The sequence below is a fragment of the Schistocerca nitens genome, chromosome 5, assembly GCF_023898315.1.
Source record: "Schistocerca nitens isolate TAMUIC-IGC-003100 chromosome 5, iqSchNite1.1, whole genome shotgun sequence".
Taxonomy (NCBI): Eukaryota; Metazoa; Arthropoda; class Insecta; order Orthoptera; family Acrididae; genus Schistocerca; species Schistocerca nitens.
This window is the reverse complement of record NC_064618.1, coordinates 418,538,970-418,551,057: the sequence shown is the minus strand read 5'-3', so window position 1 is coordinate 418,551,057 and position 12,088 is coordinate 418,538,970. Positions and strand designations below refer to the sequence as shown.

Genomic DNA, 12,088 nt, shown 5'->3' with positions numbered 1-12,088 from the left:
ACTAAAAATGTTACTTATAAGGGTTATTATGAGGGATCAAGGTTAGCATTTCTGTGTCAGACATTTTCCGAATAGATCTGGAGTCATACTCTTTGGAAATGTGGTGACATTGATGGTACCAACATCAGGACCATGGATAGCGCAAATATTCTTTAAATGCGCAGCGCACCGATCCACATGAGGGAGAGCATAGGGAGTGAATTATTACTACAAATACCTCTTCAACTATTCACTATGTATCACAGTACTGGTCAACGTTCACCCATTCACTCCCGGGCCGGAAGTCAGAATAATACAGTTCATGTACCAGAACTGTCGCGAACCGTCGCATGTGAAACCCTCAATCGTCCTATTCTTTGAGAAGTGTTCGTAAGTCTGACGTCATTATCTGGTGTGCCCCACCTTACCAGCATTCTGTTGTTGAGTTAAGATTAAGGTACTTGGGTTATTGATACGTGCCGGCCGCGGTGGTCTCGCGGTTCTAGGCGCGCAGTCCGGAACCGTGCGACTGCTCCGGTCGCAGGTTCGAATCCTGCCTCGGGCATGGATGTGTGTGATGTCCTTAGGTTAGTTAGGTTTAAGTAGTTCTAAGTTCTAGGGGACTGATGACCACAGCAGTTGAGTCCCATAGTGCTCAGAGCCATTTGAACCATTTTTTTTATTGATACGTATCGCAGTACAATCAAAGAAATGATATGCAAAAGCGTTTCCTGTGCTACTGGTAAATCAGGTTTATCAAAATGTAGGTAATTTATGGAGCAGATTTATTTCTTGATGTTAATTACTTTGTACACACTGTCAGAGGAAGAGGTGCTAGTTACATGTCTTTTCTACCCTGGCTCTAGTTGCTCACTGTTAACCAGGTTACGTGTTGTTCTACTTGTTCACTAAAAATGTCATTTTAAACATAATAAGAAAAGTGTCATCTACGGTTTCTGCCTCAGTTTCATGAACTAAATTACTTGGTTTCATATGAGCAATCGGTGCACTCAGTCGATTAATGAAACAGCACGGTCGTACTAACTTGGTGAGACGAGTGTGATTCCTTCATACGTTGTAAAAGGATAACATGAATTCAAACAGTGATGGACTGAATTCAACCAGTGGTACTTGTCAGCAGTCAACTCCTTTGTTCAATGACAGTGGTGGCGGTTTCGGTTATGTTTGTTGGCTACGGTACCATCTCAGGACCCTGCAAGCCCTCTAGTGGCTTTTTCCGCCCTTATATTCGAATCTGTCACCGGTTCTGCCAGTTCTGTTTTTGTCATGTTAAGAGATCTGAAATAGGAGCTTTCAACTGTAGGCAGTCTAGTTAGTTCAGGCCTTACCATTTCTGCTCGCAGCTGCTCAGTTGTGTCTGGCTCTTGAGTGTCCACCAACTGAGACACTTGCATTGTGCTTTTCGAAAGAGGAAATAAAACTTTGGTATTATCGATTCTTCCCACGGATATTAAACTCTTTTCATCTGATGTCTCAATTTTGAAGACAAGACACACTGCTTCGTTGATGGAATACTGTTTACTTTATGTATACCAGTCATTTAAACCCATACAAGCATTTTTGTTAACCAATTCGTAAACATTAAGTTTACAGAATTTCATGTACAAAACAAAGGCACAGAGTTCGAGGAAATTTTTCTTTAAGTTTTCACTTGATCCCATGTATTAACAGTATTGTTGAGACTAGAGATACTATATGAAGATGCATCACAATTGAACTACAGGTTCACTATTGGGAGCCCTTGACATGTGTCTGCCTATTTTTTGAGGTACAAGATCGGAGAAATTTTTACGATACGAATGCAACATTCTGCATGAGGATCTATTGCGCCAGGTGCTAGAAGCATGTTTTATTTATTTAGCTGTAGAGAGAACTATTCCCGTCGTAGGATTCCTCTCCTATTTATTTTAGCTCTGAGTTACTGTAAAATATCTGGAATAGTGGTGTATGTACATTATGAACCAACCCACTCGGAAAACTGCCTAGGTTTCATTTCTGAAGTGCTTGTAATAGGATATAAAGACGACGTCTCACATTCTAATTACAAAAGTATGCGTTTGGCTGTGTGCTCTAGAAAGACGGCCGATCAAGGGCTTCATGAAGATGTACAAGACGCCTCCGCAACGACGACGGAAAAAGAGCGTCAGTGGAGCGTGCGACGGCGGGGACGATGACGACGACGACGGCGACGGCTGCTGTACGGAGGCAGCCCTCGTGGGGACTGTGTCAGCGGGCACTGGCCTGGGGGGCGCGCAGCACCGCGGCGGGGGCGGCGCTGGAGGCGGCGGGGGCGGAACCCTGCACAGGCTTCTCGCCTGCAAGGATGCGACCGCCCTCGCGAACTGCAACAGCGTGAGTATCCGAGCTGCCCTGCATTCCACATTCTACTATCCCTGTAATGTGATGTGACCTACCTGAAACCATTCACTTACGAGGATTTAACAGTGTACATTGATATAGTAAGAAGACATCCCGCAAGGCTCGTTACAGAGACCAAAATTTTAAGATATCTATATTGAAATTAGTAAGAGATTATTTACGGCAATAAAACAAACGTTGTGACGTGTGCTGATACAAGCCGATATCTACGAACTGTAGGACCGCTAAGGACAGACGTGCGAAATTCTACTCCCCATTGTTAGATTGCGGCAGCAAAGTATATACAGTGGTCTGTACAATAATCGATTCATGAGCACTCATCTATTATCCAAATTCTAACCTGATATTGTATTATCGACCGCTTTGACACTAATAATAAATAACACGCACTATTTGGCAATCTTGAATGTAATCTTTGAATTCTCAATCAGAGAACGAATAGAAATTTTGTTGCCAGGACCACCACAAAATATCGTGTATTCACCATATGCTCTCTGGACTTATCAGTGTATCGTGGAATGTTCCTGCCTGACAGACTCTCATGTGCAGTGTTCATAAACTGCAAAGAGAGATCACGAATCTGGAACTGTGAAGAATCCAAGGTAGTGCGAACCAGTTCGAAGCATAGACGCTTTAATATCATTTTAGATAATTCTATTAGAAACCGTAAAACGCGGAATCTTCTTTTAGTACGCATTGCACATAGTGGCTTACATAACAGCTAAAATTGCACGCACTCTCGTGTTTTCTACAGTTCGTATTGCAGTAACACCTAAGCTGATTGTGAGGTCACTTGTTATAAACTTTTACGTTGTCACACAAAAGAAAGAAATCAATACAGAAAGGAAACAGGCAACATCACACTGACGTCAAAAGTAACCTTACATTATTTTAACGTGCCTTATGCGATCTTGGGCTATGCATTCGAAAATATTGAAACGGAGCTGTCAGCGTGTCTTCCACGTAACTTTGAATTTTTATAATACTGTGGATTTATCAAGCTCTGCAGAGTGTCTTATCTCTGTCTACGGTTTCCAAATTCTCCATGTCACGGAGGAAGATTACGCTGAGAACCGAAACCGAATGTGTTTTATTTCCACTTATATTACATCTGCCTTTCATTATACCATATACTTGTAACCACCTGTTTCGTTGTTGTCCCCAATGTCACCTCTGGTCTGTAACGTTCATGATTCCTTTATTTCTTCCACAGTCAGCTGCTTTTCTGGGAAAGGCAGTGGTGCTTAATGTCAAAAATTCGGATTTTCCTACAGAATTAACCCGATGTGTGAGCCGGGAACAGTTTATACAAGAAATACGTTGCGAAAATGTTTCTCATTTATGATTGTCATTCGTTAGACAAGGATAATGAAAACAAATGTCACAGGTGCTCATTTGCAACTCTCTGTAAACCAACACACCATGTTGGAAGTGGGTGCTTTATTTGCAGCTGTGTTCGATGCTGGTAAAACACAAAGTCTCTCGTTGTTGTCTTTCATTGCTATTCTTTGAGTGGGATCACCTAACAACAGGCGTTACTTCATTTTTTATTTCATACAGAAGTAGTCACTGTCGTTCGTCCCACTAAATGAGGGAAGTTGTTCAATACTAACCATAGGCAACCGTGGGCCCTTGCACATAATCCAAAAACGGAAATTAATTTACGTACACACAAAAACAGGGACATTAAATTACGTATGAGAGTCAGCAAGGATGCCTCTTAATATACATGACGGTTTACTCAGGCCAAGCTAATAATCTTCTGTCAGTAGAATGGGAGGCAATGAACAGATACAAGAAAGAAGAGGGGAGAAAGGAAGGGGGGAGGGGGAACGCGTGGTAGCAAACTTCATTAAAATTACCAAAATTGTTTCCACACGCTTACGGTTATGGTCAGGGTTACTGGTTATGCTCGGAGACTCGAATTCTTCCTGATAAAAGGGATCGCTAACCGAAAGAAGTACATATGTTGCCCCGTGTTGTCTTAAGTGTCTAATACTTCACAAGAGCTTGGACTTGAATTTACCCAATATACCGTCAATAAATAATATAGCTGACATTTGAATAAAAAGAATTAGGTCTCTAAGGATGTTCGGAAGGACAATTTTCAAGAAGGACCAATAATCACTAAAAGATTCTCATGAAGAACAAGAATAAGTCCGCTTCACTACTGGAATTTCGTTATTGGTAAGACTTTCTATCTATAATTACTTTGTCCACCTATCCACATTTTATATTTAAAGGAACAACTAAACGCGAAACTAGTCACTGACAGTTTCTGGCGACCTGTTTATCGAACACAACCTGATTGTAATGACTGAACGCAATTTGTACATAAAATTACTAAAATTCATAAGCAAATGTCAGCGAGGGATGTATGACGATGAATGTGCTAATACTTGGAAGTCTATGAACGGCCTAATTCATGCAACTCAGCCCGACTCAGTCTAAGCGCATGTTCCAGAGAAACATCCATACTCACCGAGGTCTGAACGCAGTGCGACGCTACAACAGGTTTTACAAAGCCTCCACGGACACAGTATCCGGTGTGACTACTTTAGAGTGCGGGAGCGGCTGATCGCAGGAAAGCTAGGGAGTTGTTGCTTAACCCCAACCGCCAGCCAATAAAATTTTTGGAAGGGACTGGGGCTTTCCATAGCATCCGGCGCCCGGCATATCGGAAGACATACCTTTAAGAAAGGTGGGAAAGCTCAAACCTCCAAGCACGGTTTGAAAATAAGCGCTAACGAACGTTCTCAAGGCTACCTACAGACAAGAAAGAAAGGAAACTTCCCTGACTTGAAAATACACAGCCATATTCCCATCTCGTATTGAAAATTATCTTGAACGGTGGGGCTACTGGCCTCAATATGGGAAAGAAGATAAAATAGGTTCCATAGCATTCCCCCCTCACTGAAGTGATTAAAAAATGCGAAACACGAAAGAAGCTCCTTGACGTCTGTTTCAATGCGGATGCACTAGTATCGTCCGAACTCGTATAGGCGTCAATAATTTGCGAGTAGTCGCTTCATGGATGAGGAACGATGCACTGCAGCTACGGTAAATTGAGAATTTGTGCCACATGGAAGGCGTATCTGGATGGCAGAGGCGCTTAAAGCAACTTTTCTAGAGAAGTGGAGCATCTGGGTTCGAGTCCCGGTCCTGCACAAATTTTCAGTTTTCGCCATTGCATTACCACAGTGCCCTGTGAGCCCTGAACTCACGAGTTTCCCATACATGCTTTCCCTTTATTTTCCCATCACGTATTTCATATAAATATATGCACCAGGGGCGTCATCACTTGTGCTGGCTTTTATGTCCGACAGAATAGACACCACTCAGATATATACACACCTTTCATCGTGCTTGGTAAACACATGCAAGTTGTCTCAGAATGAAGGTGTAAATTCAAAACCGGTAACGGCGCATTTTCAATGGAGTAGACGAAATAGAAATTGTGGCTAGTCGTTGCCGTCTGGTGCAAATATTCTGTGTCACACGACACCATAGTTCAGTGTCTGACAAAATGGCTCGTTATTGAAAGAAGACAGACAGTCAGTGTCCATCGACATTATAATCTACGCGGAATCACATCATCCCATAAAGTGTAAGGAATCTTACTTTCGTTCTGTCATCACAGGACGGGATTAAAAAAAGAACTTAATATTTTGAAGCACTGGCAGAACAAATGGGTACGACAGCTCCATAGTCACGCGTCTGTCTGTGTGTGTGTGTGTGTGTGAGTGTGTGTGTGTGTGTAAATCAAATCAAACTATAACGGAGGAAGTACTAACAAATTCAATTAGAAACTTAAGTACGTCAGCGTGACGTTGCACTGGCTAACACTGCCAAAACTGAGAAGTCTTTACGTAAATCAATATTAATACTTGCCTACCACAGAACGTTTGGAAAAATATGTCACGGGAAAAGAATTACGAACTACACTTAGGAATAAATTTAGAGAACACTGTGTATGGAGTGCAGCAATCTGGTGTTATATTTAAATTAAAGTCAACAGGCAAGATAGCAATAATACACTCCTGGAAATTGAAATAAGAACACCGTGAATTCATTGTCCCAGGAAGGGGAAACTTTATTGACACATTCCTGGGGTCAGACACATCACATGATCACACTGACAGAACCACAGGCACATAGACACAGGCAACAGAGCATGCACAATGTCGGCACTAGTACAGTGTATATCCACCTTTCGCAGCAATGCAGGCTGCTATTCTCCCATGGAGACGATCGTAGAGATGCTGGATGTAGTCCTGTGGAACGGCTTGCCATGCCATTTCCACCTGGCGCCTCAGTTGGACCAGCGTTCGTGCTGGACGTGCAGACCGCGTGAGACGACGCTTCATCCAGTCCCAAACATGCTCAATGGGGGACAGATCCGGAGATCGTGCTGGCCAGGGTAGTTGACTTACACCTTCTAGAGCACGTTGGGTGGCACGGGATACATGCGGACGTGCATTGTCCTGTTGGAACAGAAAGTTCCCTTGCCGGTCTAGGAATGGTAGAACGATGGGTTCGATGACGGTTTGGATGTACCGTGCACTATTCAGTGTCCCCTCGACGATCACCAGTGGTGTACGGCCAGTGTAGGAGATCGCTCCCCACACCATGATGCCGGGTGTTGGCCCTGTGTGCCTCGGTCGTATGCAGTCCTGATTGTGGCGCTCACCTGCACGGCGCCAAACACGCATACGACCATCATTGGCACCAAGGCAGAAGCGACTCTCATCGCTGAAGACGACACGTCTCCATTCGTCCCTCCATTCACGCATGTCGCGACACCACTGGAGGCGGGCTGCACGATGTTGGGGCGTGAGCGGAAGACGGCCTAACGGTGTGCGGGACCGTTGCCCAGCTTCATGGAGACGGTTGCGAATGGTCCTCGCCGATACCCCAGGAGCAACAGTGTCCCTAATTTGCTGGGAAGTGGCGGTGCGGTCCCCTACGGCACTGCGTAGGATCCTACGGTCTTGGCGTGCATCCGTGCGTCGCTGCGGTCCGGTCCCAGGTCGACGGGCACGTGCACCTTCCGCCGACCACTGGCGACAACATCGATGTACTGTGGAGACCTCACGCCCCACGTGTTGAGCAATTCGGCGGTACGTCCACCCGGCCTCCCGCATGCCCACTATACGCCCTCGCTCAAAGTCCGTCAACTGCACATACGGTTCACGTCCACGCTGTCGCGGCATGCTACCAGTGTTAAAGACTGCGATGGAGCTCCGTATGCCACGGCAAACTGGCTGACACTGACGGCGGCGGTGCACAAATGCTGCGCAGCTAGCGTCATTCGACGGCCAACACCGCGGTTCCTGGTGTGTCCGCTGTGCCGTGCGTGTGATCATTGCTTGTACAGCCCTCTCGCAGTGTCCGGAGCAAGTATGGTGGGTCTGACACACCGGTGTCATTGTGTTTTTTTTTTCATTTCCAGGAGTGTATTTGGTTATTTACCGGGGTCGGTTTATGTTAAAGTCATCCTAAGAAACCGGTAAATAAACAAATATTATTGCGATCTCGGCAGTTGATTTTAAACTAAATACACTTAGAAATTTTGAGGAACTTGTGACGAAAGCCAAAAGCGATGTATTGGAGAGACAGAAAGTGTTTTCAAAGCCCTACGTGTTGCATGTCCTATAGAACACTCTTACGCACAAAATAAAACCACACCAACCACACATATGTCATCATGCAACAGCACACTCTCGAATATGGACACAAACACAAAGATGGAGAAGCCTGAAATATACTGTGCGAGAAGAAAAGAACCAGGCAAGGTTTTGGATGAGAAGGAATAGTTTTGACAGAATGCCTGTTTTAAAACATACTATGACGTAATTTACTAAATCTAGGATGCCTGGTGTGTGTTTTCCTGCTTCTGTAATTGTAAATATGGGTGTTTTTTGTGTAACCTCCACGACCGGCAGGCTGCTTGGACACACGTCATTACCACACTTTACCTTCAACTTAGTGCAGGTGTTTCATCCTTGTGATCACCTTTATTTGTCCGGTAAATATGTACACTGTATAACAATTACATGTACCAGCTGTAAATGTTTTATGTACTTTTAACCTTTATTTTGTTAGGTTTTACTTCACAGTGTTAACTTAGGCCAAAGGTGCCTATTACTAGATTGGGACACTGGGGTATATTGCCAGTCAGTGATAGTGTGTATACATACCTCATAGTGCAGTTTGAGCAATCTGAATGTTCTTTTGTTAGACATTGTGTCTCTAATGCTATACGTACCATGTAGATATTTGTCGTATGCGTAGAATTGAAGGTATTCATGCCCACACAAATAAATTATAAAACATGTTACTTCATTGTTTTATCTTATAGTCGCAGTGTTCCTCAGGATATGAGCGCTGGCACATGCTTTGTCAGCTCTAACAGAAATAAATTTTGATGATCAAGGTTGCTCTCCCTCTCTCTCTCTCTCTCTCTCTCTCTCTCTCTCTCTCTCTCTCTGTCAGTCATCGGTCTTCCGTCTGGTTTGATGCAGCCCGGTACAAATTTCTCTCCTTTCCTGCACCAATCTCTACATCTTATACTAGCACTTGCATCCTACTTCCTCAATCACTTGCTGCATGTATTCCAATCCCATTCACTCTCTGTCGTTTTTTCCCTTAGGTCTTAACACATGTCGTATCATCCTGTCCCTTCTTGTCAGTGTCTTTCATGAGTTCCTTTCTTCACTGAATCTGCGGAGAATCACCTCATTCCTAACTTTATCATTCAACCCAATTTTCAAGATTCTTTTGTAGCATCACGTCTCAGACGCTTCGATTCTCTTCTGTTCCCGTTTTCCCACTATACATCGTTCTCTACCATACAATTCTGTGCTCCGAACGTGTATTCTCAGCAATGTCTTCCTCAAATTAAGCCTATTTTCGATACTTTTAGACTTCTCTTGGCCAGGAATTCCCTCTTTTCCCGTTTTAGCCTGCTGTTTACCGCTTCCTTGCTTCGTCTGTCATCAGTTATTATGCTGCCTAGGTACAAGAATTCCTTAACATCGTTTGCTTCGTGATCAATTTTGATGTTAAATTACTAGCTGTTCTCATTTCTGCTGCTCCTCATTACTTCTCTCTTAGAACGTTGCAGAGATGTCTCTCTATAAGAACCCACTCGCCATGACTCAGTAATATCTCTCTTCCCACGAAGCAGGAGGCAGAAGAACAGAGATGCTACAGTATTGTAAGCTGGTAGTCTACGCATTTGCATAGCTGGCGACGAAAGCATTTAAATTTACCTTACACAAGTTATTATGTAAATATTGCAAAATTTATTGAAAACATTGGTGTAAAGAACTCAAAACTATTAACTTATTTATTTTCACTACGAAATTTATGAATTTAAGTAAAACGAAAGCCGTAACTTGCAAAGTATATCATTTACAATGAGGTCTAATTAATAGTTACACTTTTGCATTAGGCCTTATTACATCAGAGCACATCCCGTAATTTAACTATATCTTTGCTCTGATGGCAAAGTGCTACTTGCAGTAATTAGAATGAACTGTCTTACAGTGGCTTATTTGTATAGTATCATTGTATTTATTTTTATGTTACACGACCAGCTTTGTACGATTTAATGCTTTTCTCTGTTATTGAAATTGGATCTGAAGATCACCTGTCACAAAGATTGAAACCGATAACCCAAATAAAAATAAAACGTGATCCAGACGTTTCTTTCTTCTATAAGTGTTGTCTGTTCTTTTGGACAAGACAGACAGAACAGAGACCATTTTGATTCAGCAGTCACTATGAATCGAGACACAAAGGAATTAACATTATCAGCAAGTGGGAATTGATTTAAATCAGTTGGGAAAGTTGAAAATATATGCTAGACTGGAATTAGAATCTGGTTCTCCTGCTTACTAGGCAGATACGTTGACCACTGCGCCATCTTTTATTTGCTGATATTTTGTTGGTTATTTCTCGTTACTTTTGTTCGGGGTGGACGTCCCATGACACCTGTTCAAGTGCATCGTTGACCTATTCACTCAGTTTTTTTCATTACGGAGAGCAGCTAACACTCTGCCCGGACACGCTGAGCTACCGTCCCGGCTACACCATCCGGACACCGTGATCATGGTTCCCGCACGGATTACACTAGCACGCATTCCTACACACCCTAATTCCCTACTTATCGTATATTGCTGATGCAGTGCGCCTTGCACATTGTCCTCATTTCTCGCTGATTCCTGTAAGAGATCGAGCGTGGTGAGCATCCGCACTGAAGTGGTCATTGGTCATCCTCGCCTTAATTACACGTCTGTTGTGCCTGTTCTTTCGGACATGCGTGAATAAGTTGAGAAGATGGGTCTGACAGGAGGCTAGAGTAGTCCATGCAGTAACGACGACTGATGTGTCTGGCTGGCGCAGTGGTCAGCGCATCTGCCTAGTAAGATTCCGGCACTGTAGCTCAGCGTCTTCGGTCAGAGGGTTAGCTTCCTCTGTAATAAAAAAAAAAAACTGAGTTAATCGATCAACAACGAAGTTAAACGGATGTCTTACGACGTCCGCCCCGAGCAGATGCAACGAACAAAATCGAACAAAATGAGTTTAAAAAAAAAAAAAGTAAGTAGATGACTTGGATTCGAATCCCGGTCCAGTGCAAATTTTTAACTTTCTACATTGATTTAAATCACTGCCACCGACAGCAAATCTCATTAATTCCTTCCTGTCTGGCTTATTTCTTCATTATTTTGCCCATCAGGCATTGTATCCGCTGTACGGTCCACCTTTCGCTCCACTCGCTGTGTGATCTCTGACTGTGACCTGTGGCAGGTGTCTCCCGGCCTGCGCTCGGCGGCGACGTCTCCGTCGGGCGGCGCCGCGACGCTGCCGCCGCTGCTGTCCGGACCCGAGGTCGTCACGGCGTCGCACCGCATCCAGGAGAGCTGTATATAGCCACGTCACACACAATCACACACACTGCCCGCTCATCCGAATCAATACTCTTTATATTGTAAATACCAAGACTAATAAAAGCATTAATATGTACGAATACTGTTTGGTGTTTCTTCAGTCACCCAGCAGTCCACCCGGCCCTGCGTATTTACGACGCAGAGCGAGGCAACCGGCGTAACAGACGGAGAGGAAGACCTACAGCCTTTTTCCAAGCAATTACGTCTGTAAATTCCTCAGAATTTTATTCTCTTTGGAGCATAATCCTTCGTTTCGGCGAGTCATGAATAACTATGAGAGTAAGCTAATTTTAATGGCGGCGGAAGCAATTTGCCTCCGGGAACAGCTTGGAAATTAAGAGATTACGCGCGAGTGGTGGCTGGCCGAGGCTCTACCACTCGCGGAAAATCGCAAATGTGTAGCGATCGGTTCATTCTCATTCCCTTTCTTTTCTCTTCCGTGCCTTTCTTTCACTCACGTAAATGGTTGAAAATTTTACTGAAGAGGAGAGAACACTGCGGACAAGGTTTGTAGCGTTCCTCGTTCATAATTACTGTGTACAATACTATATTTAATTATTAGTTAAGTTATATGGTCTTGTCATGCTTGGAATTTAAAAAATGGCTCAAGATACCGAAGATTTTGGGCAAGCGGTAGCATTTAAAGGGCGCTTAGTTTGCAGTCTCCTATGCATACTAATGACAAAACAAATTTAAACTTTTTTCTGCATCTGTTTTATAGATGGTTGGATTTGTCTCATCTTGGTATGCTGAAG

General features: G+C 43.6%; 1 protein-coding gene across 3 annotated transcripts in view; it reads left to right on the top strand.

Annotated features, from left to right (window-relative positions):
* Positions 1–11,391, top strand: part of LOC126259558 (neural cell adhesion molecule 2) — a 623,716-nt gene extending 612,325 nt beyond the window's left edge. Inside the window, exons 13-14 of one of the 3 annotated variants that reach the window (XM_049956450.1) lie at positions 2,075–2,352; positions 11,194–11,391. In XM_049956450.1, coding sequence (XP_049812407.1) covers positions 2,075–2,352; positions 11,194–11,316 — 401 coding nt within the window. In that variant the 3' untranslated portion in view covers positions 11,317–11,391. Of the gene's footprint in view, positions 1–2,074; positions 2,353–11,193 lie in introns of those variants that run through there. The other 2 variants (XM_049956452.1, XM_049956451.1) reach the window with 2 other exon arrangements.
* Positions 11,392–12,088: the final 697 nt, after the last annotated feature.